The 26,905-nt window shown below is 50.3% G+C and overlaps 2 protein-coding genes and 6 non-coding genes across 9 annotated transcripts in view; 7 read left to right on the forward strand and 1 right to left on the reverse strand.

The window, feature by feature from the left end:
* The window catches only part of LOC135819484 (phosphatidylinositol 3-kinase catalytic subunit type 3-like), a 35,828-nt gene extending 19,049 nt beyond the window's left edge, over positions 1-16,779 (forward strand). The window contains exons 18-28 of the mRNA XM_065332702.1: positions 258-360; positions 706-782; positions 2,564-2,635; positions 4,073-4,142; positions 7,322-7,386; positions 7,508-7,601; positions 10,082-10,156; positions 11,666-11,834; positions 12,651-12,741; positions 14,397-14,522; positions 15,123-16,779. Of these exons, the coding sequence (XP_065188774.1) occupies positions 258-360; positions 706-782; positions 2,564-2,635; positions 4,073-4,142; positions 7,322-7,386; positions 7,508-7,601; positions 10,082-10,156; positions 11,666-11,834; positions 12,651-12,741; positions 14,397-14,522; positions 15,123-15,137 (957 nt within the window). The 3' untranslated portion in view covers positions 15,138-16,779. The remainder of the gene's footprint in view (positions 1-257; positions 361-705; positions 783-2,563; positions 2,636-4,072; positions 4,143-7,321; positions 7,387-7,507; positions 7,602-10,081; positions 10,157-11,665; positions 11,835-12,650; positions 12,742-14,396; positions 14,523-15,122) is intronic.
* Positions 4,668-4,740, forward strand: Trnak-cuu (transfer RNA lysine (anticodon CUU)). Its single transcript has one exon. It is a non-coding gene; the product is annotated as a tRNA-Lys (tRNA).
* Trnak-cuu (transfer RNA lysine (anticodon CUU)) lies at positions 5,675-5,747 on the forward strand. The gene has a single exon. It is a non-coding gene; the product is annotated as a tRNA-Lys (tRNA).
* Positions 6,944-7,016, forward strand: Trnak-cuu (transfer RNA lysine (anticodon CUU)). The gene has a single exon. It is a non-coding gene; the product is annotated as a tRNA-Lys (tRNA).
* Positions 8,272-8,342, forward strand: Trnag-gcc (transfer RNA glycine (anticodon GCC)). The gene has a single exon. It is a non-coding gene; the product is annotated as a tRNA-Gly (tRNA).
* Trnak-cuu (transfer RNA lysine (anticodon CUU)) lies at positions 9,753-9,825 on the forward strand. The gene has a single exon. It is a non-coding gene; the product is annotated as a tRNA-Lys (tRNA).
* On the forward strand, positions 11,489-11,572 carry Trnal-cag (transfer RNA leucine (anticodon CAG)). Its single transcript has one exon. It is a non-coding gene; the product is annotated as a tRNA-Leu (tRNA).
* A 983-nt stretch (positions 16,780-17,762) lies between the features above and the next one.
* On the reverse strand, positions 17,763-24,582 carry LOC135819485 (uncharacterized). Of its 2 annotated transcripts, XM_065332704.1 has the most exons (4): positions 24,367-24,582; positions 23,886-24,198; positions 19,847-20,271; positions 17,763-19,444 (listed from the first exon to the last, which is right to left on the reverse strand). In XM_065332704.1, the coding sequence occupies exons 2-4, from the start codon at positions 24,088-24,090 to the stop codon at positions 18,413-18,415; spliced, it is 1,662 nt and encodes a 553-aa protein (XP_065188776.1). In that variant the 5' UTR covers positions 24,091-24,198; positions 24,367-24,582; the 3' UTR covers positions 17,763-18,412. The 2 variants fall into 2 exon arrangements, with proteins under 2 accessions (XP_065188776.1, XP_065188775.1); XM_065332703.1 differs by lacking the exons at positions 23,886-24,198; positions 24,367-24,582 and having other exon boundaries at positions 19,847-23,863.
* Positions 24,583-26,905: the final 2,323 nt, after the last annotated feature.

Consider the following 26,905-nt stretch of genomic DNA (forward strand, 5'->3'; position numbering starts at 1 on the left):
TGAGCAGCAATATTTTACTGTGTGTGAATGACAGCTGTGCGCGTAAGTCCAATCTTATTGAGAGAGAGAAAACACGTTATCCGAGCGCGAACTGTTTTGGATGGCGCCTGCTGCCGTCCATCTCCCGCACCACTCTGTAGAAACTCTGCATGTGTGTAGCGTCTGGGTTCTCTTTCCGCTTGTCATGTTCTACTGTGTGAGGAAAACTGGTGCAACTCGTAGCAACTTGTTCTGCTGAATTGTTTTCTTGTGTGCAGATTGAGAGGCTACGCAGCCTTCTCACCGCATCGCACTTTGAAAGCTTTGAACCGTTCCCGATTATGCTGGACCCAAACGTTCTGGTCAAGTCTGTTGTCGCTTGTACGTTCTGCTCATGGCTGCTGCTGGTGTTCGTGCTGGTGTGTGTGTATGTGTCTGTCTGTCTGTTTGTCTGTCTGTCTGTCTGTTTGTGTTTGTGTATGTGTTTTAGGGGAGGGAGGGCATGCATGCGTGCCAGTGTATGTGTGGGAGTGCCAATGGGGGGGGGGGGAGGGGGGGGGGAGGGGGGGGGGGCATGTGCTTGCATGCACGCATCTATTTGTCTTACTGTGTATTTGTAGTCTGCCAGCACACCATCAATGCTTTACTTTCTTACAATGCAATAACTCTCTCTCCCTCTCTCTCCCTCTCTCTCTCTCTCCCTCTCTCTCCATCTGCGTGGTGCAGCTGAAGGTCATTTGTTCAAGAGTGCACTGATGCCCTCGCGGATCACTTTCCTCACCACCAAGGACGAGCACTATGTGGTGAGTGGGACTATGGTGTCTGCCTTCACCCACCCACACAGACACCCACACAAACACCCACACAGACACGCACACACACACACACACTCCAGTGGGACTGTGATGTCTGACTTCACACACCCACACAGACACTCCAGTAAACGCGGGTTGAGGTAATGGAAGAATAAAACTAGGCATGTGTGAAGAAGACCAGTAGAGGAACAACTAGGAACACCAAGCGAAGTATGTGCTTGGAGCGACTAGTCCAAGATGATGTGTACCAGTTCATTGTGACACAGGCAATATTAGGGTGAATGCGCAGTTACAGCCGTTGTATGCGCAGACAATATTTTACTATTTCTTGGACGCAATAGTCACAAATCCGTTGATCCCCGAGCTGCAGGGAGTGCTCAATGTCAAAGACAGCGCTTAGTACATAGCAGACTCAGCGGAGGACGTTCATGTTGGTTGTACATGTACCTCTGAGTTTTATGCCGCTAGGCAATCATCAGACAACTGATACTGGGATTCTACCCAGCAGTATGCTTATCAACACATAGGACCACAGGCATAAACAAATTAACAGTCAATATAGCAATAGTCACGTTCTTACACATGAGCATCACCGATCACACCAGGGGCAGTCCGCCATAGGTCCCTGAACACACCAGCATCACCGAGTCTAGCTGTTAGCCATGCATGCATGCCTGCTGTAGTGTAGAGCAATGAGGCAAATCTTTTGCTGCCCAACAACCCCCTCCCATCCTGCCACTCCTTTAGGCTTTACCCAGCAGGCCAGGCCAGGCCAGGCCACGCCAGGCCAGGCCAGGCCAGGTAGAGTCCACAAATGTCATTCTATTCTCGTTCTTTCAGGTACATGTGTAGCAAGAAGGAGCCACGGGTGTGTGTGTGTGTGTGTGTGTGTGTGTGTGTGTGTGCGTGTGCGTGCGCGTGCGCGTGCGTGCGTGCGTGTGTGTGTGTCCCATATGGTGCAGTGGTATGTGCAGCGATTTCCAATCAATAGGGTGCGGGTTCGATTCCCGGCGGTTATGGTCACACACGTCTTCCTTCTCTTTCTCAGACTCCTCCTGACTTTTCTTTCATTCTCCTGGGTGGTTACCAACAGCCAGTGCATGCCGGAGTATGTGGTGTGATGCGTGTGTGTGAAAAAAATGAAAAAGACCAAAAAGTAGGGATTCACTGGCCAGAAAAAGCCACTTCATAGCTGTGTGGTGTAGACCAGGCTGAATAGTGGCGGTCAATTCTTCAGCCTTGCGAGCTGTTGAATGGTGCAATCCCAGCACAAGCTGCTATGGCTTCTGCTGTAGCATCGCTATCATCGCCTCCGGCGATGGGCGTCCAATGGTCCAATGGTGTGTGTGTGTGTGATCCCCGGTTGCCTAATCGGTAGGGCACTGTCCCGGAAAGGCAGGGGAGGAGGGGTGGTGGGTTCGAATCCCGCTCGTGGATCCTTCTTTTGCTACACATGTATTTTCACACATTGTCCGATTGGAGCTGCAGGCTCTTATCCAGCTGTGTTGTGTGGTTGAATTTCTTATTTTCTAACTAACGTATGGTTACGAAGTCTGAAGAAAATGTTGAACGGTCTCTGCTGGGATGGCAGCTACACCATAGCTCAGTGGTTAGAGCATCGCTGGCTACAAGCGAGGGTCCCTGGTTTGAGTCCTGGTGGTGACAGTCAAATTTTTCTTCAGACTTTTCCCGTTTGCATCTTTCCCTTTCAAACCTGTGCTGTATGGTTGTGTGTATTTGAATTGTATTGTCATGGTACTGTGCTGTAGACCATCTTCAAGAGCGGCGACGATCTCAGACAAGATCAGCTTATACTGCAGATGATCACTCTCATGGACAAGGTCTGTTTTTTGCACTGCTGTTGTCCTACTACGAACTGTCTGCACTCCACTGTGCCTCCACACTGTTGTGTGACTATGAACTGTTAAAAAGCGTGATATTGTAAATACTGTAATTTCACAATTTTTCGGTGTACTTTTATTTTCGGTACTTTCGGTGCATCTGTTTCATACCTAAAATTTCAATACACCGAACAAACAATAACACGTATAATCCAATGGGGAACTGCTTCTCTGTACCGAAAATTTCAGTTCACCTAACCTTGCCTTTTGCTCTCATACCGAAAATATTGAGCACCGAAAATTTCTGAAATTAGAGTATCCAAATTTCGGCAGGTATTTAATTTTGGCTTTATTCGGCATCGACCCAAAACGCTGAAATTGAAAATGTTCACATCGGCTTTGATATCAACTCCGTGCCGGAAATAAATCGCTGCTGAAATGTCGAAAATCGTGAAATGCTGAATTTTTGCAGCACCGAATTTTGTAAATTTACAGTATAATTATGTCTGCTGCTGCTGCCGCCGCCGCTGCCACTGCTGCTGCTGCCGCCGCCGCTGCCACTGCTGCTGCTGCCGCTGCCACTGCTGCTGCCGCCGCTGCCACTGCTGCTGCTGCCGCCACCGCTGCCACTGCTGCTGCTGCCGCCGCTGCCACTGCTGCTGCTGCCGCCGCCGCTGCCACTGCTGCTGCTGCCGCCGCCGCTGCCACTGCTGCTGCTGCCGCCGCCGCTGCCACTGCTGCTGCTGCCGCCGCCGCCGCTGCCACTGCTGCTGCTGCCGCCGCCGCTGCCACTGCTGCTGCTGCCGCCGCCGCTGCCACTGCTGCTGCTGCCGCCGCCGCTGCCACTGCTGCTGCTGCCGCCGCCGCTGCCACTGCTGCTGCTGCCGCCGCCGCTGCCACTGCTGCTGCTGCCGCCGCCGCTGCCACTGCTGCTGCTGCCGCCGCCGCTGCCACTGCTGCTGCTGCCGCCGCCGCTGCCACTGCTGCTGCCGCCGCCGCCGCTGCCACTGCTGCTGCTCTCGAGCTACACTGTGCATGTAAACCTGAAGATGTTTGCACTGGAAGGCATTGCCATTGGTTCAGTACAGGTTGTGAACGACGATGCAAACTATCTGTGTACGTGTGTGCGCGCGCGCGAGTGTGACGCGTACATGCATGTATACCGGTACGTACGAGTATGTTTGTGTGCATGTGTGTTTGTGCCTGTGTGCATGTGTGTTGCGGAATTCGATTCGATTATTATTTACGCGCATTGTGCTATTATGGTTCTAGTCGTGTTGAGTCCGATGTCTGATGCCAAAATTATAATTGTATGGTCTAAGTTAGTGTACGTGTGAGTATGGCAGTTGTTGTGTGGCGGGAGCCAGGCGGAGAAGGTGATAACGCTGCTAAGGGTGTTTGTGTGTGTGTTTGTGCGTATCTGTGTCCCTTCCACAGCTGTTGCAAAGAGACATGATTGATTTAAAGCTGACCCCATACCTCTGTATAGCCACCAGCCCCAATCAAGGTTAGTGTGTGTTTAAACTCTCCCACAGTGTACAGAAAAAGCCTGATGACAGAGTTGCTTTCGAACTGGACAGGCTGTACACAAACTAGCAGTTCTGCTGTCGGGAGCGAGTCAAGGTTTAAGCCGTACTGTCTACTCGAATTCTATTTTCCTCGCTGTGTTGTCATGGGCAAAGGGACCCACCGGGCAAGCCAGTGTGACTGATCCCATTGGTAATGGCCGGAATGCAAGCGCAGAGAGGCTGAGGCAGTTCAATGTCCGTGCTTTCGATAGAGCATTACGGTAGAGTGTTATCATTGCAAGCAATGAAGATTTCTCTTTGCCATTTGCTCCAGGGGAGCAGAAGGCTCTGGCTGGAAAGTAATGATGAACCATGGTTATCACTCCCAATGGCTTGTGTCGTGTGGGCGGATAGTGTGGATGCAATTTCCGAAACAAGGAGTTTCGTGCGCACAAGAGCGATTGCTCACGGTTTTTACTAATTGGAGCTTGGAATTCAGTACAATGGTTCTTATAAGTGTAGCAGCCCGGCTAGCTCAGTCGGTAGAGCATGAGACTCTTAATCTCAGGGTCGTGGGTTCGAGCCCCACGTTGGGCGCTTTCTTTTTTTCTCTGTGAGCGAGTGCGGCACTAGTACGGACTGAATATGGCACATGCAGTACATGAAGCGAAAATTAGCAGTCGACCTCGAAAGGAATTTTTTTGTGAAAAGCCAACTTACGGCTTTGAACGGAAATTTCTTCTACAATCGTATATCCTTTTTTTAAAGCCCGATTAGTTGAAATCCCTGTACTGTACAATCCGTGAATATTGGGCACACATACCAGTACTTCCGTTCCGGCCAGAATTTGAAACGCATCATGAGACTGGTGCATTCAAACACCACAGGGCAGTGTGTGCTTGTCCTCCGCACTGTGAAGATGAAACTGCTACAGTCCATTTCAAAACTATAGATGCGTACCTAGGCAAAAACCGTTATGCCAGCATCTATACCACATAAAATCTGTGATCACTTTGTGCATAAATTTTTCCAAATTGGGCGTCTGTTATCCAATCGTTTAGAAACTATATGAGAGTAATTGTGGAGCGATCCTGAGCAATATTCCGAAAACTATTCTCAAAAAGTTCCAGCCAGATTTGAAATATTTCAAAAACCCTACGCGTCTATAGTTTTGAAATGGACTGTAAGTGTTCTTTTAAAGGCAATACACTGTGGAGCTGGCTGAATGGGCCGATATTAGAATGAGACAGTATCACGCGTTTTCATGCTTTTTTTGCAAGAGTACGTAAATCCTCGAGTGTGACAGGTACCTGGCACGACGTGCTTTCAGAACTACATGTGCACCATTTCAGTTCCGTCATGTATCCTGATCTAGGGTGCATTTGAGGTGTGAGGCTGGTCGCGCACGGTGTAGTTTTGTGCACAGTCGAGTGAATGAATTCCATCAGGAAAAAGGAGAGTGCAGACAACAATCTCCTCGCTGTTATGTAGAAGTTTGAGGTTCCATTTGATGATTCTTATAAGTGTAGCAGCCCGGCTAGCTCAGTCGGTAGAGCATGAGACTCTTAATCTCAGGGTCGTGGGTTCGAGCCCCACATTGGGCACTTTCTTTTTTTCTCCCTGTATCATAACGTCGAAACTCAACGTCCGTGAAGTTCATAACCAGAGAAATTAGAGAATGCTGCATGCCAAGGTTCCGAAGGCCAGACTTAGACTTTGCGCAGAGGTCGGTGAGATGTTTTTGCTGTGCCGGATGGGCTGGGTACATATTTACATCAAAGTCTCGAACAGTGTCGCGGAAGAAGACTAAAGAGCAGCCTGTACAATATCCGCTTCTGAACCTGCCCAAAAGGACACTCTCCAGTTTCAGCAGCTTTCATTTGGGTTTCAACTGGCTGCGTCAATGCAGTGATTGCGGAAAACTCGGCGGCACGAGTGGGGCCATCCGCCATGTTGGCGAGTTCAAATGCAAAATAAAACTACAGTGGCAGTTTGGAAAAGGAAGCAAAGTCTACGATCCGTGCGAAACACAACCAGGTGCAAACACAGGATTCCTAGTGCAAGTATACTAGAAGCACGCTCACTACGCCTTGTTATGTTCACAGCCACCCAAAGACAAGTCGAGCAGGAGAAACATATGATTACTTTCAGAGATGGGAAAGGAAAGTTCAATCGACCAGGAAAACATCATGGTCAAGAGACAAGAGAACTGAGTGCAACATGTACGGTACGGGATCACACGTGACCTAGTCATGATATCATGACATAACAGTGTGCTCCAACTCCGAACCGCTGTACGTACGTTGTCCCAAAGACCCAACCCTCCAGCAACAGGGGCAAAGCAAAACTATAAACTTGTCAAGAAAGCAGCACAGCAGGAAGAAGTGTCGGCGGCACTGGCAGCACGAGCGCTCAGGCGTAGCCGTACGACGCCATTTTGCACCATTGCAACCACTGCTGGGCAATGAGTGTATGGACTTATTTTACTACTGTGTGTGCATATACATGGCGTATACACGGTGTCAGAGACTCCATAATCCCCCAGAGTGTGCAACTGGGATAGGGTTGTGGGACGGCATGATCCGTGATGTACGTCATTGTTTGGGTCGGACTTGCATCATTCCGTCGACGTTGCGAGACCCAGACACACTTCCCCTACTCATGATGTCACACTATGACGTGCAACACGGATTTTGCCGTCCCAGATATCATCAGTGAAGTTGCACACTCTGGGGGATTATGGACTATTGACGGTGGATAGAGTTTGAGGTTCGCTCTGACGAGTCACATATGTGTAGCAGCCCGGCTAGCTCAGTCGGTAGAGCATGAGACTCTTAATCTCAGGGTCGTGGGTTCGAGCCCCACGTTGGGCGCTTTCTTTTTCTCCCTCTGCTATCAGTCAAGCTTACAACATAAACCAGATTGTGCAACTCATGTCATACAAAGCAAACACCCTCCAAGCGTGCACAGCAACTAACTTCCTGTCTACATTTATTATTGGCTCAACATCCGAGTTTCAAGTTAGAAATCCGCCTCTCTTCCTGTATCACCATGCCTTTTCTTTTTTAGCATAACGTATCCTTGTCCCATTCCCGGTAGTGTTTAGGAGCAAGTTTACGTGACTGACTGTACGTTTGTGTGGGCGATGCTGTCGATGTTGTTTTGGCTCTTTGTCCAGGTTTTGTCCAGTTCATTGATTCTGAACCCGTGGCTCAGGTCCTGGCCACGCACAGCAGCATTCAGGTACGTTTTTGATAGCATGGGTGTGTGTTGTGCAGGGGGGGGGGGAGGTTTCAAACAGTGTGTTATTCCAGAATGGATTTTCGTTTTCCAATCATCCTCTTTTTTCCGGTCTTGTGTTCAGGCTTACTTCAAGAGCGTGGCACCGTGTGAAGTGTCAGCATCCAACCCACTAGGTATACAGCCGGATGTCATGGAGACGTACGTGCGGAGCTGCGGTAAGTCCACTGGAGGCACCTTCGCCTTGGCCGACTTTCGCCAACAAGACACTTCTTTTCTCCTGCGTTTTTGAATGTCCGCTGACGTATCTTTACCGGCGCGTCTGTTTTGCATTGGACTGACATCCACATCTTCACGCACGCTGCAGGGTGCAACAGAGTGGGGGATTCTGTTGTTGTTGATTTCTACTTTTCCAGAGATCATTGGTTTAGGACAGAGATGGGCTTTATGGCTTTGGGAAACGTTCACAGCTTGGGAAAAGTACCTTGTGTGCGCTGAGTTTTGCAACCTCGGTGTGGCAGTCGCATTTGTTTATTTCGAATGGAGGAATATTTTGAAGAAATATTTTCTATTAAAAACCAGAAATGAATTTATTATGTACTTCAGAAGCAAAAAAAAGAGTAAGTTTCCCATGAAGTAAAGTCCCCCAAGTTCCCAGCATGAAGCCACATCAGTGAATGCCTTGTGCGTATACTCCGTTGTATGTCATAACTCAAGGGGTACTGGAAAACTTGAAGTAGAATAGAAAAAAAGGACCGCTATGAATCCACCCAGCACTGGGGCCAGCTGTTGCATGTCTAGTCACACTCGTGTTTGCCTACTACTGTAGTACTCTTGGTTGCACTGACACTGTCATCTAGCCTAGGTCAGCTGGCATTAAGTATCCAAGCATTGGTGGTTCAGTGGTAGAATCCTCGCCTGCCACGCGGGGGGCCCGGGTTCGATTCCCGGCCAATGCATTTTTTCTTTTCTTTTTTTGTTCTCCCGGAACAGCTTGCAAGAGAAAGTCAATTTCTTTTGAAAGTCTTGGCCAGAGCTTCTAGTTTACAGTGTTTGTCCAGCTTTCTCCGTCTATATACGGAGCAAACGGGATGCTTAGACATTTCTTTTCAAGGTTCATGTGATATCCGGTGCACTTCGCAGGGAGTATGTTCGTCAGATCCGTGTCAGCACGTCATGACGATGTTGAGAAGCACTGCAGCTAGCCTTGGCTTCTAACGACCACCACTATGCCTTTAGGCCCAGCGGATGAATGCGGACCTCGCGAGGGAGGCACGGGGAGAGAGATCGGATGTTCTCTCAAGTACCAAGCACGCAGGCATGCGATAGCTCAAAACTCCTGACTAAGCCTTCAAAGAGCAGGTCATACCGCCAGTTTTCCAAATGTTCTGTTTTCCCTCCTACAATGCCACTCGTCTGCACAGGGATTAAAAAAATATATATTTGTGGTGATATTGTCGCCTCTGTGCGAGATTGCCTTACACTGTAGGAACAATTTCCTTGGAGACAAGAATGCAATGAAGTAGGACACACTTCAGGCTCTTGAACATTAAGAAAGTTTTCAATAGTATACGTTCATGCCTTATCCTGTAGGATCATGTGAACTTTGTGACAAAGCTCTATCGATAAGACCAGGGAGACGAGACATGGCAATCAGCCATGCCTTGGCACACTTGCAGCAGTTAATCATGAGTTACTGGCTGTGCATGCTGTGCGATAGGATGGCTACATGTTCATTCATTCAGACGTTTTTTTAAGGATTCTCCAAAAGTAAATGGATACTTATCAAGGGAGTTTCCTGGAAGTGTGGATGGGATGAAAGGGAAGTGAAATGGGGTCAAGGGACTTAGCATGTGGGAGTAGTACCTAGTACCAAGAGTACATGAAAACCAGAGTGTGCAGCTCGGATGGGTGGTATGGCTGTCACGGCGGAATTCCGTGATTACATCATTTTAGTGATGTAGTGCGTACAAGCAGGATTCAAGCAGGTCTCTTTCTGCACAACTGCAGCTCAGTTGTACGCACTACGCCATTCCCCGCCTCAGATCTGCGCCAAATATGATGTAATCACGGAATTTCGCCGTGACAGACACCCATAGCAGAAAAGGCCCCAAGCTGCACACTCTGGTTTTCATGTACTCTTGCTAGCACTGCATGATTGTACATGTACGTGGTGTGTAACAGTTGCAATCGACTTTAAAAACAAGCGGAGCTATTCTGAACGTGTTGTTTTACTTCATACTGCTAATACCCCGATCCTTCGTGTTCCCAACAGCCCACAGCTGCCGTAGTATCTCCTCGTTGGATGACTTCCAAGGCCTTCTTGCCTCCTTATCTTCTCTGTTGTCTGCATGCTTATGTCACAAGCAGCCCGGCTAGCTCAGTCGGTAGAGCATGAGACTCTTAATCTCAGGGTCGTGGGTTCGAGCCCCACGTTGGGCGCTTTCTTTTTTTGTACATGCTTTTTTCAACTTGTTGTCTGATCGTGCTGGTTCATGCGGTATGTGCATGTGTTTGTGCGTACGTGCGTGCATGTACATCTGTGTGTGCACGTGCATCATTTTTTGTAAATGCTTTTTTTCAACTTTTTGGCTGATCGTGCTGGTTCATGCGGTATGTGCATGTGTGTGTGTGTGCGTACGTGCATGCGTACGTCTGTGTGTGCACGTGCATCATGGTGCTTTTTGCTTGTGTGCAGCCGGCTACTGTGTGATCACGTACCTGCTGGGCATTGGTGATCGGCATCTCGACAACCTGCTGCTCACTCCGTCTGGTAAGAACCGTTCTTGCACTGTGTTTGTTACAGACCCCCTGGAACAGACGTTCTGTTTGTTTCAACTGAGTAGACTGTTGCGGCATGGGTATTTGCAGAAAAATAACCCGACTGCTCTCTGTGTGGACGACTCCTAGAGTGTCCCATGCCCGAAACTACTACATAACGCCGAACGTTGCAAATATGCAACTAAACAAGCAATGAAGCCAGCAACCAAACCTGCCCACGAACCTGCCCACGAACCTGCCCACGATCCTGCCCACGATCCTGCCCACGAATGCCCACGTGACATGTAACAATGTCATGTATAGTCTGTGGCCAGCTAGTAGCCTCACCTTGTTACTTGCAGGGATCCGTGCATGTCTTGTGCATGGTTTGGTCGCCCAGTGCAATGCGATGTGTAATGGCAGGGCTACGGACACCCTACTCACAGAATGCCCATAGCTTTCAGTGACCTCTCTCTTTACTTTCACCCACACACTCTACACCACCATGTACACACGCGCAACAAACACAACTTTCTCTTTGGCTTTAGCTCCCGCTTGTCGGCTGATACTAGTAACATTTAGTGCCCTCTCCCTTCGTGTTGTAGGATAGTTGAGTCCATGTTGTTTGTACCATGACACGCACACCTTCACTTCCGTGCAAATCGTACCAGGCCCACGGACCACCGGTACGCGGTGGCTCTACCGCATGAACTCCTGATACCTATTGGCTACTCCCTCCGCCACTGCATTTACTGGACCTTTTCCGTGTTGCATTAACCACTTGATGTTGACTTTAGCCTACTTCAGTACTACTCAGTGAAATCCAATCAAGCGAGAGTCAATGCCACGCCGGGCGCTGTGCAGCACTGCTCTACTGTTGGCGCCGAAAAGCGTAGCGCCGAAGAACAAACAGGCTGGAATCTCACCGAGCATAGCGTACCAATGTATACACGGTGACTCAACTGTGCATTTTCCATAGTAATACATACTAGGAACGGCCAAGGCTACCAGGCTGACCCCTCTCAGTCTCAGTGCTTCAACACCCGGCACTACTGTAGACATGTGAACACTGGGGTGTGACTGACGGGTGGATTTGGATTGGTTTATTTAATGTCGAAGAACAAACAGGCAAGGCAGTGTTGCCTAGCTTGCCTTATTACATGAGATCCACGAAAAGGTGCAGGGCGCAAACTTGACTTACGGCGATCGGACTTTACTGAGCAGCACAGTCTGTAGATTGCCTGCTCAGTGCTGGTATCCACCAGTGGTGCGTCTGCTCGCCTGCGTGTCTGCACGGTCTACTTGCCAGTTCAGAACTGCTTACAAGCTCATCAATACCATGTGAGTCAGGATGGCCGAGTGGTCTAAGGCGCTGCGTTCAGGTCGCAGTCTACTTCTGTAGGCGTGGGTTCGAATCCCACTTCTGACATCTAATGTTTTTTTTCTTTTTCTTTTTCTCATCCGCAATCAACAGCATGTCGTTCCTTTCTGGTTTGTTTTTTCTTCCGCTCTTTCTTCTCAGGTCATATGTTCCACATTGATTTTGGCTTCATTCTGGGCCGTGATCCTAAGCCGTTTCCACCGCCGATGAAGCTGAATAAGGAGATGGTGGAGGGCATGGGTGGACATGGCAGTGCAGAGTACCACAGGTTCCGTCGCCACTGCTACCAAGCCTTCCTCACACTGCGCCGGTACGTTGAGTGATTGGCGAGTGACCACCGGTGTGCTGTGGCTGTGCTGTGCTGTGCTGTGTGCTGTGCTGTGCTGTGCTGTGTGCTGTGCTGTTTGGTAGGTGGGTGGGTGTTCAATGCATGCCCAGTGTGGGTGGGTGTTCAATGCATGCCCAGTGTGGTGGGTGTTCAATGCATGCAGTGTGGGTGGGTGTTCAATGCATGCCCCAGTGTGGGTGGGTGTTCAATGCATGCCCAGTGTGGTGGGTGTTCAATGCATGCCCAGTGTGGGTGGGTGTTCAATGCATGCCCAGTGTAGGTGGGTGTTCAATGCATGCCCCAGTGTGGGTGGGTGTTCAATGCATGCAGTGTGGGTGGGTGTTCAATGCATGCCCCAGTGTAGGTGGGTGTTCAATGCATGCCCCAGTGTGGGTGGGTGTTCAATGCATGCAGTGTGGGTGGGTGTTCAATGCATGCCCCAGTGTGGGTGGGTGTTCAATGCATGCCCAGTGTAGGTGGGTGTTCAATGCATGCCCAGTGTAGGTGGGTGTTCAATGCATGGCCAGTGTGGCATGGTGCCTAGCTCAGACCAGCAGACGTAGAATGTTTAAGGTGCTTGTCCGGAGTATTGTTGCACTTGGTTCCCTGTAAAATCATAATTGCGGGGTTTGTTATTGCTTGTATTATTTTACGAGAAACCACGAACCTCGAGAACAGGACACTGTATGATCGAGTTGGCTGCAGACGCAACTGTGGTGGTGAAACTGGAGCATCTCCGCCGACCTATGACTATGTCCCTAGTACTATGATGGCTTTGTTCTGTGTGCTTGGTTTCAGAGAGGCCAACTTAATCTTGAACCTGTGGGAAGTGATGACGGAAGCAAACATTGCCGACATTGCCCAAGAGCCAGACAAGACTGTGCAGAAGGTACAGTAGCATGCTGTGAAATTCTCCGTGTGTACATCTGTGCAGGGCAACTGTGCTATTCGGGGATCAATGGAGTTTTTTTTTCACTAGTTTGAGGGAAAGACGCAAACGGCAAAAGTCTGAAGAAAAAATTGACTGTCACCACCAGGACACGAACCAGGGACCCTCACTTGTAGCCAGCGATGCTCTAACCACTGAGCTATGGTGTAGTCGTCATCTCAGCAGAGGCCGTTCAACATTTTCTTCAGACTTGGAGTGGAGTGTTTGCCGCACATTCTCGCACTGCTGGTGACTGTGTCACAGTCGGAATATGTCACACCCAGAATGTGTCACAGTCGTCTCTGTACTCTAAGTTGGCGGTTGTTTGTAGGGTTGCTGCGTGACGTGCACTCACCAAGTACCTACACTGACTGCTATCTTGCTATCCCATGTGTCTGCTAGTGCAGTACAGTCAGACCTCGCTTATCCGGTCCTCTTTTATCCGGATCCCTCGCCATCCGCAAGAAAATAGCTGGTTACAGATTTACAGCATACGTGATGCATCCAACTTAACCTGTGTTCGGTTATCCAGTTCCCTTGCCTATCCGGATATTTTTTTGTGGAAAACGGATGTGTGCGGTTAAGCGAGGTCTCACTGTACACTGTACAGCTGCCAGGGCTGCGGGCACTCTCCTTGTCCAACCTGTTCTCCCGGGTTTGAGCTTTGGATGACAAACTCCCCGTCCCGGCAGCTACTTGGTACAGTCGTGTTGGCAACATGCTTCACCCATATCAGCTCTAGGGGCGCTACTGCTCGGGAAATGCACCATCTTTGCCCAATTTAGACCTCCTGTAATCGGAACTGTGGCAGGCGAGTCCACAAACCCACTGGGCCGTGCTAGGACAAGGCTGAGATGCTGTATGAGAGGGTAGGGTAGGGTAGGGTAGGGTAGGGTAGGGTAGGGTAGGGTAGGGTAGGGTAGGGTAGGGTAGGGTAGGGTAGGGTAGGGTAGGGTAGGGTAGGGTAGGGTAGGGTGTGTCTTTGGGAAATTGCCAATGCAGCAGCGTGTACACTAACAGAGAAAGTGTTTTGTTGACTGACTTGTGTAGCGGGTATGATGCAGGACTGGTGGAAGCAGTTTTTGATTTTGATGGGTCCAGCCATACCACAGTCGGCTATGGTTTGTGTGTGATATGGCGGGTACACATGGCCCCCTCGGCGGGTACACATGACCCCCTCGGCGGGTATCACCCGTAGGTAGTCAAAGAGTTGGTGCGGTCATGGCCTGCCCGACCGGGACTGATTCCACCACTGCCGCCACTGTGATGACATGCCTTTCTAACTCCTTCTCTCTGCTCCTCTCTTGTTTGTGTGTGTGCGTGCATGTATGTGTGTGTGTGTTCGTGTGTGTGTGTGTGTGTTCGTGTGTGTGTGTGTGTGTGTGTGTGTTCGTGTGTGTGTGTGCGCGCGTGCGTGTGTGCGTGCGTGTGTGCGTGTGTGTGCGTGTGTGTGTATCTGTGTGTGTGTATGTGTACATGTATGTTTGCATGTATGTGTGTGTGTGTGTGTGTGTGTGTGTGTGTGTGTATGTGTGTGTGTGTGTGTACGTGCATGCGTGTGTGTGTACGTGCATGCGTGTGTGTCCGTGTGCGCTTGACTACATGGCACTGTACAGGTACAAGACAAGTTCTGTCTGGACATGAGCGAGGAGGAAGCCGTCAAGTTCTTCCAGCAGCTGATCGACGACAGTGTCAGCGCACTGTTTGCAGTCATGGTCGAGCAGATCCACAAGTGGGCACAGGTGAGTGCACTCTGAGCACACACACTGAGCATCCCTGCATGCCTACGATCGAGTTGTGCTGAGCGTAGGTCCCTTCATTATACATTTATACACATGTCTTGTCTTGATTATCCAGGACCACGTGTATATCCTCCTTGCATGCCAATGATGAAGTTGTGCTGAGCAGATATCCCTTCACTATGCATGTACACGGACAGTCAACTTCGCGAATAACAACATTGGGTATACAAATAACTTGCGAGTAGCGAAACGATCTTTTTCAGACCTAGTGAACAGTTGAGTGCATACTCTCAACGTCGCGAATAACAACGCTTTTCTCATGCACGACTGGAGGGTCGTTATGCGCAAGTTTGACTGTACAATGCTATATTTTTGTCTTGGTTATCCAGGACCATGTGACTAGCATCCTGGCATTTATGCCATACAGTGTCCGGGGGTTCGGAGCAGAATCCGAGCAGGTTTTGAGTAGACCCTTTAGCTGTTCCTGGGCCGAAACTGAGCAGTATCGGTAGACAGATTAGTGCTTGCCGGCATGCAGCTGAATCTGAGCTGATTCACACTTCCATGTTGTTCTGGGGTTTTGCTGTGTTGCCTCTGCAGATTCTAAGGAAATAGGCGACCGCGGTGTCTTCTATGCTGTCCTGCTGGTGCGTACTCTGTTGGGTTTTGTTTGTGGAGCGGTGGTATTGTGTCGATCCAAGGCGTACTGTTTTTCTGTCAGTTTGTGTTTTGGTGTTGTTGTTGGTGTTGATGTGGCTATTGACTACGTTCCCCGCCGTGTGCTCTGTCTTGAAGTCTCTGCCTGTGGACGTGGCTGTCATCGTCTTGTTGTCACGTACTCTCCACGTGCCGTGCTCCGCACGTCTCTCTGTGTGCTATGCCACACGCCTCTCCGCGTGCCCGGCTCCACTCAGCTCTCTGCGTGCTGTCCACTGTGTGCTATACCACACGCCTCTCTCTCCGTGCGTATGGTGGTGATTGCAGCGACAGCGGCGGCGTGGCGGTGACCACTGTCTTGCTCTCTCTCTCTCAGTGCCGTGCTGGCGTGTGTAGTGATTATGACCACTGGCCGCCATGGTCGCAATGCCGCCACTGCTGACGGGTGTGCCATGGCAGTGTGTTGAGTGATCATGCGCTGTTGCTTGTTGCCATGACATCCGTGGTTGCTTGTCGCCATGACATCCGTTGCTAGTCTAATTAATAGTGTCCTCACAACCGTGTGCAGCAACTAGTCTGTGTCACACACCAGTGCAGGGTAGACTTGGTGTGCGTGTTGGCTTCTGTCACCGATAGGAGTTATTCACTTTGCCTCGAAAGGAGTACGGAAGAGACTTGGACTCTGGCAAAAAAAAATGTACAAAGCTGTTGTAAATATCTCGTGTAAATGATTTACTTTCCGACTCTGACAAGGTGCTTGTGATGTCCGGTCGGATACGGTAGTTCTATTAAATATAATTTTCATCTTATTCACAGTTTACTCTACTACACTCCCCCTGCTTGTGCTATTCTGAATGCCTGCCGCGGGCACAGATGCAATGTCTACGTCTGCCTTTCGCCTCTGCACGCTGTAAGTACTGCGCTTCTCCTCTCTCTCTCTTTCTCTCTCTCTATCTCTCTCTCTATCTCTCTCTCTCTCTCTCCCTCTCTCTTCCTCTCTCTCTCTCTCTCTCTCTCTCTCTCTCTCTCTCTCTCTCTCTCTCTCTCTCTCTCTCCCTCTCTCTTCCTCTCTCTCTCTCTCTCTCTCTCTCTCTCTCTCTCTCTCTCTCTCTCTCTCTCTCTCTCTCTCTCTCTCTCTCTCTCTCTCTCTCTCTCTCTCTCTCTCTCTCTTCCTCTCTCCCTCAAAAACACATATTACATGTACATACAGACACACTTTCTGGACTTTCTGGATTGCTTCATAGCAATCCGTAGGTGCTGGATATATTGTGCTACTCCACCCTGCTGGTCCACCCTGCTGGTCCATGTGAATACACCTAACCATTCTGCCTGTACATTCGGAATTACGCTCTATTGTTTGTTTCTCGGTTGTCTTTGTTCGCTGCAATTGTTTTTACGAGCTGCCCCCTCCCCATATATTCTCTTATCCTATACAACTTCACAGCATTTCCGTTTCTGGCAAAATTTGGACACCTGCATTGCTGATCCTCCCCAGTGCTCGCATCTATTATGTTGTGCAGCAGGGCTTTTTTTCTTTTCTTTTTTTTTTTACGAACTTACCGGTATAAGATTTAATAACAGTCAGTCAAGTGTCGATCGAGTTCGCCAGGAAACGTTGGCCAATTGGGCATCCAACTTTGTCTACATTTTTTAAATTCATGAAAGCATGGTAGGGTTATCAAGTGTGCATGGATGCATGGATGCACAGCAACAGGCAGGGAATAATTTCCTTTCAATCTTTTGCATAGCACAAACGTGAATAGCAGTTCGAGAATGTTGCGTAGCTATTTTCTTCAACACTCGACAACATTGTCGTTCTGCAGAGCTGATCAGAGTGCAAGTTCAGATCACAAATACACTGTAACACCTTAGTTGCAAACCTAACCGGGTGCCAGGATGCATAGCTCAGCACGTTCACAGCTTCGTCCATCTATTTTATCCCTAAGAGACACACCTGGCTGTGGCAGGCACACTGTGCACAATAGGGTACAGTGAAAGATCAACGTGCATCGCAGTTTTCTGCGACACATTTCTGAAGTTGCTTCGCACATCAGAAGAATTGCGTAGCAAACTGCGATGCGATACGGGTTAAATTATTCCCTGCTGTCCCTGCTGGGCAATCCCCCCTCCCCACCGCTACTTCTAGTGCATATGGAATATGCGCTGCCTTGGTTGATATGCATGGTTAACGTCCGAGCTCATTTCACACACTGCCCAGCAAGCAGCAGCTTGCGGTGCAGCTGTCCAGTAAGTAAAGTGGTGGGATTGCTTCAAAGTTGCTGGCCAGGCTAGTATTCTGTGCTGTGCTCATGCAGGTATTCTTGTTTTGCATCTCCACCGCCCCCGACCATTCAGTGCCCTGGCTTTAGGGCTCATTGGGACATCGGCTGGGAGAGCTCACGGGGTGGGGAAGTATAGTGGGTAGCAATCAGTCACTCCTTCCATGGTACGTCCTCTGCATTGTACATGCATGTGCCGTACTGATTACTTTTTCATGCATGCCTCGTAACAGCCCCCCCCCCCCCCCCCTCTCTCTCCATATTAGACCCACACCTATACACTATGACAGCAGTCACGAGTAGCTCGTTCTCTGTCAGTATTAACTATTATAATCTTATGAGAGTCAGGTTAAATAAACGATGATTACATTTTCCAACAAACTACGAACTCTACAGTAGAGCAAAGCTCTGGGTCACGAGAAATGCAGCAGCTGGATTGAGTAGACAAAAATAGAATAACAAAAAAAAACAGACAAAACAAATCACACGCTCACTTGGAGCCTTTGAAACAGAACTTGACAACGACAAAGAATGACACGCCAACACCAACACGTGCACGCACGCACACACACACACACACACACACACACACACACACACACACACACACACACACCAAATACGGAAAGTTAAAAAAATAGTAACCCTATAAATAGTTAAATAAGATGATTAAGATGATTATATAAATACCAGCAGCAGCAGCAGCGGGAAAGGGGGACTTTGGAGATCTGCTGTTCCGAACGCAGCGCCAATCAAGGTCTCGGAACGGCCAACTAGAATATGATCAACAGCAAGCCATGTGATGCCTGACGCAAACATGCCATGTCAAGCGGTAGCGAAAATACTGCATGCACCTTCACGTTGGTTATTGAAACTTAGATCTCAAGAAACTATTTACAAATGGCTGGCTACATCCACCGACGACTACTAGTACATTTATTTTACCCACACATCTCATACATAGAATTCCTCTCCCGACCCGGTCCGTTTTTTCTGGGCAACTCCGCGCGCCGTGGCAATGGCGATTGCATTCTCGGCTTCTTCCAGCTCGTCTCCCTGCACCGTTTGCTCTTCGGATTCAGTTCCCTTCTTCGGCTGCCGCACGGGGAGGCTGTGGCGGCTGCGGTAGCAGATGACGGACACCAACACAAAGGTGAGCGCGATCATTGCGAGTGCTACACCGAGAACGACGTACAGCACTGAGGCGATGCTCAGCGAATCGCTGCTTTGTGGAACGGCGGCATCGTCAACCCCGCCGTCGGTGCTTTCGCTGGCAACGGGCGCTGCCGTTGGTGTTCCATTGCTCGGTGTAGTGCGTCTCCGCGTGGTGGTGGATGCCGCACTCGATGCTTCTCGGCTTGAAGCTAGTGGAGCAGTACTTGTCGGTACACTCTCAGTGTACTTAGAACAGTCCAGGTCAGCAGGTGGGTTGTCCAAGTTGACGAAGTCCTTGCACAGCACCTCTCGATCGTCAATGGTCGGCTCCTCTGTTGTGACGAGGACCGGTGCGTCCGTAGTATCGGCATTGCCACCACCAGCAATACCGTCATCCGTAGCCACCCGGATCTCCGGTGATGTCACCGTGTCGTTACTACTGCTGGCGGTGGTGGTGTTGGTGGTGTTGGATGGTGACGTCACCGCCCTCGGTGTCTCACCAGTGGGGCATGGTGCAGGCGTGTCGAGCGACGGCGGCAAGAACTGGTGACACGGTATGCTGCGTGTCGCCAGCACACACTCCAGCCACAGGTGGTCGGGATCGTGAGGCGGCGCCGACGACGGTGGCTGCGGTGGTTGCCGTGACAATGGCGCCCCAGTTGCCATGCCGACCGGACAAGGACGAGAGAGGTTCGCCACGCGGCCCCATTCATCTGCCACGTCTGCCGATCCATACGCATCATCGTCCTCGTCGTCGCTAATCTGCTGTTTCGGCAGCGAGAAGCTAAACGTGGTGCAGTTCGCCAGAATACTATTGATGGATGCACGCAGCTGCAGAGAGACACACACACATGACAAAATCAGATGAACTGTTAGACATGCTACTGTGTGACATGTGATTATACCGAGTCGCAAATTTTACGATTGTCCAACATTCATAGGTTATAAACGAGAAGAATTGTTAACGATCTTGCAGTATTCCGAGAAGAATTGTTAACGATCTTGCAGTATTCCGGCATATCCACACACAACATAATATGAAGAAGTGCGGCCTGAACGGATCGTATCATCACGAAGAAATGTCATCCGACACACGTGCGCGCACACACACACACACACACGCGCGCGCGCGCGCGCGCGCACACACACACACACACGCACGCATGCGCACGCACACACATACCCTCCCCCCCACACACACACACACCAGCATCACACATCACCTAGACGTACCGTTGCCGGACACGTCTCCCCGATCTGATCCAGGATGCGCTTGCCTGGTACGAACCGTCTTCTCTCCCACTCTTCTTGCTGGAAGTACGTGTGCGGCGGCGTGCACAACGGAGGCACGTCAACGTAAACAAAGAAAGTCAAAGTAGAGTAATACACCTTTGTGCCGTTCACGACAGTGGGGCGACGGTGGCATCGATGACGCTTGGCAAGCGACACTTCATACAGCCGACTTTGACCAGCGCCCACCACCAGGTTGAACAGTGATCGCTGGAGCTGCACGGGCACGAAGATCCGACTCAGAGCCAGCCGCGTGGTCCTGGAGCTGATATTCTCCGCCGCCAGGCACTCGGTCAGGTTGCAGTGCTCCAGTGTCATCTTGACAAACGCATTGCGCTGCGCCACTGTGTAGTCCACGGCTTGACTCACTGTTGACGGAGGCGGGGCGGGGGGCAACAGAGACGGGAGAAAAGGAAGGACATGTTGTAGGCACGGTAAGAGCAAGTGCATGCATGAGACCAAGACATCGTGATAGAGATACAGAGAAAGAGAGGTATTGAGGAGAGGAGATGGACAGAAAGAAAGAAAGAGAGTGCGTGTGTGTGTGTGTGTGTGTGTGTGTGTGTGTGTGTGTGTGTGTCTGTGTGTGCGTGTGTGTGTGTGAGGGAGAGATAGATAGATAGATAGAGAGAGAGAGAGAGAGAGAGAGAGAGAGAGTGTGTGTGTGTGTGTGTGTGTGTGTGTGTGTGTGTGTGTGTGTGTGTGTGTGTGTGTGTGTGTGTGTGTGTGACTTTTTCTGGCCAGCGAATCCCTATTTTTCATTCAATCAGCTGTGTGGTGGATACCAGGCTAAAAATAGTGGCGGTCAATTCATCAGCCTTGCAAGCTGTTGAATGGTGTAATCCCAGCACAAGTTGCTATGTCTAACATAGCTGTTCGCTATCATCGCTTCCGCGATGGGCAGGTCTGAGGTCTGAGGTGTGTGTGTGTGTGTGTGTGTGTGTGTGTGTGTGTGTGTGTGTGTGTGTGTGTGTGTGTGTGTGTGTGTGTGTGTGTGTGTGTGTGTGTGTGTGTGTGTGTGTGTGTGTGTGTGTGTGAGAGAGAGAGAGAGAGAGAGAGAGAGAGAGAGAGAGAGAGAGAGAGAGAGAGAGAGAGAGAGAGAGAGAGAGAGAGAGAGAGAGAGAGAGGGAGATTTTACAACAATTTATCAAGCCCTAGTTTCCACCCACGGCACTCTGTTTGATGCTCGGTAGTTCGCAGGTCCTGCTTCTATACAGCCAACGCCTGACTTCTGCACAAATTCCTTTATTCTTTCCATCGCATTGTTACAGTCCATTCATAAAAAGATGGGTCCTAGCTTTGGCGAGCTCCCGTATTTGGCGATTTTTCGTGATTTCATCGTACACAGTGCAGTGCTGCGAACTTTGAAATTTGAAAAAGGGTCCAAAAAGGGTGCCTGAACTGGGGTTCGAACCGCAGAATGCACTGTTGCAGGCGGGGTCAAACGGCCTGGATTTTGATGGTTTTCCCAATTCAGTGCTTTTGGGGCAAAACCTGGCCGAAATCCTATTCTTGCTATGGCTTGCTTTTTGGACAAAAAAACTTCAGAAACATAATTGGAAGAGGATTCCATATGGGATTGCAGAAAAAAATTCTAAAAAAACTCAACGTTTGACCCATTTATGGCCAAAAGCTAGAAGTTCATTTTTTTGAATGGACTGTAGTCGATGTGACCGGTGCGATTTACATCTGATGCAGATATTTTATCAAACTTGTTCAATATCACCGATATCTTCTGCTACCATCACTAGAGTAAATGCCCACCTGTGGGCTGTGACCTGTGGGCTGTGGCATTATTTTTCGGCAGAACGCTGAGACCCGTGAGGGAGGGAGGCATGTATCAGCTGCTGTTGCACGCAAACCGTCACGGTTTCGCCGAATAGCGCAGGTTCCGGCGCATAGAGACTGCACAGCGGGAAGGAGCCACCAGGGCGGCCCGATGAAGCCAGTGAGAGCGCACACAGCACGCCTAGTACAAACACACTCTACAGTTGAACATCGATTATCCGACCACCTCTGGGCAGACAACTGTCAGGCGGTGTTCAGATAAGGCAAATGTTCCGGATAAGAAAAAACTGTCACTCACACACTTTCAGTGGTTATTACTAGCCGCACGACCTTTTTACTTTTTACTTTTCAAAATTTTCGTATTTTTTGAATGGCTCACTACATGCACAGTGCGTACTCTACGGCACGTGCGCCCCAAAAAACTGTTACGGATAATCGAATGGTCGGATAGTCGATGTGCGGATAATCGATGTTCAACTGTACCAACATGTTTATTACTTATTACTTGCGAACATTGCTAGAGGTGTGTATCATGTATGTGATACGCTGGGAGGGGCAGACTGGATAACAGTCATGATTCACCAGCACCGAATTTCTAATGCAGCACCCCTGCCACAGCCCAGCTTCCACAAGCCATTCACAAAAAAATACAGAAGAAGTGGCGGTCTCTCAGCTGGTGTGGTTAGGTAGTTTTCTCCTCACAGAGTCACATGCACTCTTTCAAACGTCCAACTAAACAACTGACGCGCGCGACATGCACTCTTTCAAACTCCAAGCTAAACAGCTGGCGCGCAGGGCGCTAGGGCACGAAAATAATGCACCTGTGTCCGTGTACCTCTGATGTACTGAGTATCAGTACGCTACTACTAGTATCACTAGAATCAGGCAGTCTGCGATGCAATCTGCAGGGGCCGCATGCAAAACCTCGCACTGAGTCAGCTGATCACACGGAAGTTAGATAGCCTAGTTATCACCGGAGGCTACGGACATGTACCGAACTAACGCTACTTCAGCAAAACTCCTCTCTCTCTTCCTCTCTCTTGTCTAACACAGTACAATCGTCTTTGGAACTACTTTTCAGCTCGTCGCTTGCTCGAAGATTTATAGAACATTTCCCACGCGAGTTTTGGACTCCCCGAACTCCAGCTGGTTGAAACGAGTACCCGACACTTTCACAAGACAAGCACATGCATTGTTTTCACATCGCGGTTCAACTCTACGAAGTATGAATGATGAAGTAGTTGAGAGGAACTGTGCGCCACGGCTCACAAGCTTCATCTGGGGCCAAGTAGACTGAACCTAGCAAACTATCCCAACGTGGCCGCCCGCCGACTACTAGTACTAGCCTATGCACAACTTCAGTCGGCCTGGCGGTGCGAATCCATACATTACATCGTCATTCTTTCGCGCACATCCCCACGTTCAAGCAGGAACTCTGAGCTGAAACAGCGAAGCAGTCCGACTGGGTCAGTGGAATCCTGCACCTCCTGGCTGAACAATCATGCACGAACGGATCGCCGAGCAGGCAGGCAACAGCCAACAGATCACAGCGGAATCCATCTTCCGCAACAGCGAACAGCAGATGTCCCAGCTGAGCGATCGACGCTACAGCCCTACTGCCGTACCACTACTACCAGTGGCAGTGGCAAAACGCCACAAAACCTAATCAAGAAAGTCATCTGGCTTCCTGGCCTGGTCGCGATGTGCATGTTTGAGTCTTTGAGCTTTGCGGGCCAGAAAAACCCTGCATCACTCGTCCGACCAACGACTTGCAGTAATACCACCTAACCCCGTGTGCGCATAGAAAGAACCATTTCTTTGCCCGCAAGCAACAACACTTTACGGATCACTGAACGGACGCGTCCCATTGCTCAACGGCGCCTTGATCAATAGGAATCTCACGGCGCTCGGCGACAAAACTTATCCGCGCCAGTGATGCAACTCGCTTCAAGGACAACCCCGGCTCCATTGGGCGGCACAGCCCGGAGCTCCACACAGACACACAAGCTCGCTCATACACACACAATCAAGGGTGCAGAATGGGCACCTCGAACAGCGTGTCTACGGCGCCTGTCGCCTCTGAAAGAATGGTGAAAAAGAAGTGCAATAACGCAGCGCGACAACACAACACAAGCAAGCGAGCAAGAAAGGAAACGGGTCAGAGTTTCCCCCTCTTGCTCTTCTACTGCCTCACCTGGTAGGCCGTCTAGAGTGAGTCCTCCGTTAGCCACGGATGCCAGGCACAAGGACCAGAGCATGTACCACATGACGACTTTCCGACGCGCCGCTCTCAGGTCGTTCGCTCTGCTGTCGTCGAGTCCGGTAATCGCTCGTATCGTCCGCCACGGCGAGCCGGTAAAGAAGCCGATCGGCGAGGACGCTGATCTGCAACCCGCCATCTTGAATCTGGTGGCGCAGTGCACCGGAGACTCCTGCTGCGAAGGCCAGCTACTGTTCTGTGCGGGGGCGAATCGCTCCCAAATCAGCTCGGATAGCTCATGATCAACCTGTAGCAAAGGACCAAGAACGGAACGAGCAAGGCAGCAATGTTCAACGCAGGCCCTACCGCTGATGGTCGGCAAACAGGATAGTTCAGATTTCGGCAGCGAAAATCAACGAATTTTGTGACAGCTGATAGTGCTCGGTTCAGCGAGCCGCTTGCAACACTCACTCACCTCCGAAGTATGTCCAGAGAGTTCCTCTCTGCTCTACGTCCGTCCACGGACAGCTAGTGCGTGCGAAGAGGACGAGATGCAATCAGGAACAGCACTGCGAAGGCGATAACCTCTGACTCTGGCGCAACAAAAAGCGAACACTTTCGACCTTCTGCAGTGTAGCCACTGTAGGTCGCCTACTACAAAGTCTAGCTAGCGACTGTTGAGATTTCCCACCTAGTACCTATGCAGTACATGTGCTAGACGGTCGGTAGCAGCTTCTAGGCTGCACTGCACTGCACAGCCACACAGCCAATATGTACAGCCAGTATGCTGTTTGTGGTCGGTACACACAGGCGCTGCACATGCACACGAACGCAACGCATGCGTAATCTGAAAATGGGTGTTGGGTACCGGTCGGATCGGACCGTCCTGCATGCATACGTACATGCAGGACCCAACACCCATGCAGTGCCATGCACAGACTGACAGTTGATCCGAAACCAGATCATTCAGTGTAGACCATGGCCTGGTAGGGCTACAGTCAGTAGTACGCAGGAACCGGAGGAAGACCACGCACCTTCTACAACGTGCCAGCCTACGGCACAATCATGCATGCACATGTAGCCTAGACTATGAGCATGAGTATGACGGACGACTTTCCGTCTCCCAACACTGTCTCATGCATGCATGCAGCGCATCGAGCCAACGGCAAGCATACCGAGATGTCGGACTGGCAACATAAGCCTGCTACCGTGTGTGGTGCGTGCATGCGTGCATAGTGCACGACAGACCCGCGCGCCCTCCACTCCGAGTGTGAATGTCCGGCATGTACCACCAGTGCACCGGGCGCGTGGTAGGCAGCAAACTCGCACGTCCCTTGCACACTGTCATGTGCAACTCCTTCCCAACCCTGGCCCCGGCCCCGCGGGGGCACGGATTTGGCAAAAAGAGATCATGCCATACATTCGCGTGCGTGCGTGCAACGGCGAAGAAGAACACACTCGTGACAGGGGCGAGCATGCCAGCGACTTGTCTAGATCCCCTTTCCTGGCCCTCTCACGCATGCGGGTCGTGGACCGACCGTGCATGTGTGTTGGTGGCGGCAAGACATGGTTATTTCGTGAACCAAGCCATGCAACCACCCGCACTCGACCTACTACTAGTACTAGTCCCCTATGTCTACCTAGTCTGTGCTATCGCAGTGTAGTATCAGTTGTCTGCTGCGGTCCATAGGATCTAGGAGGGCTCTCCTGCACCGCTGGGCGGGATTAGCGAACGCGGCTGAAAGGGCCCCAGCACTCGTAGCCCCGAATACTTTACTACAGCCTGTAAGCCTGTCTGTTGCAGGTCGTTCACCAGATGCAGCCGGGCCGGGCGTCAGAACGGCTCGCACGTGTCATGCAGCTCCCGTGTGACAGCTTCTTGTCAAAGGTCGGCCTGCCAGGTGTTTTGTACTGGTGGAGGTATGATAGGAGGAGCGTGCTTTTGAATTATTTCTTTCTGAGGTTCTGTACTTCAGTTTGATCTGGTGAGAGGGATGGACTTCTAACGGATGAGAGAGAGAGAAAGCGAACACACCAGACAGCAGACATGTCCTGAACGTGTCACAAATACTCGGAAATTCCTTGCGAACGTCATCCGCACGTTGCGCGCCTGTCCTCGAGAAAGGGCTTCGGACGGTCGGTCGGTGTCCAGCACTTCAACACCTCTACGCTGTCTGCGGAGATGCAGTACATCCGCATCTTTGCTGCCAGTGCCCATGTGTATACCCCATCTTTGCTGCCAGTGCCCATGTGTATACCCCATCTTCGGCGTGAACAAATTGTAAAGTGTAAACCTAGACATAGTATTAGTTACTATTAGTATAACGTTTCAGCGAAGAAACGCTACGTATCCAAGGACTCCATTCTCTAACGCCCCCGTGTTGCATAGCTGCAGGAGTACATTCACTCTTGATAGCTGTGATAATGAATCCGACTAATGTGTAATCGAATACGTTCTCTGCCAAGCATTTGATGCACGTCCTCTTGTTATCAGATCCGACTCAGCAAAGATCATTCATGATTGCATTGTGACATCAAAACAGACTATGCCTGTCATGAAAAAACTGCGCCGGGGTTTGATGTGATGCAATGAGCAGTAAAACACCATCTTTTTACTTCTCCCTGCTGTGATGTCATGCGGATCTGCCCTTTCTTATGCCTACGTCTGGCCGCATGATCACTGACCTAGACTAGAGGCCTAGCACTTGGCGGATGACAGAACACTGGCGGGGGAGTTTGGTACTCTTCTCGTGTGTTTCGTGCATGTCTCGTATAGGGATAAAGAGGAGGAGCAACATTTGAGCTGAAGAAAATGTTGAACGGCCTCTGCTGGGATGACGACTACACCATAGCTCAGTGGTTAGAGCATCGCTGGCTACAAGCGAGGGTCCCTGGTTCGAGTCCTGGTGGTGGCAGTCAATTTTTTCTTCAGACTTTTCCCGTTTGTCTCTTTCCCTCAAACCAGTTAATATTTGAGGAATTGCCCGCCACGCGCTTCGTATGGTTCACATATT

This window comes from Sycon ciliatum, chromosome 6, assembly GCF_964019385.1.
Source record: "Sycon ciliatum chromosome 6, ocSycCili1.1, whole genome shotgun sequence".
Taxonomy (NCBI): Eukaryota; Metazoa; Porifera; class Calcarea; order Leucosolenida; family Sycettidae; genus Sycon; species Sycon ciliatum.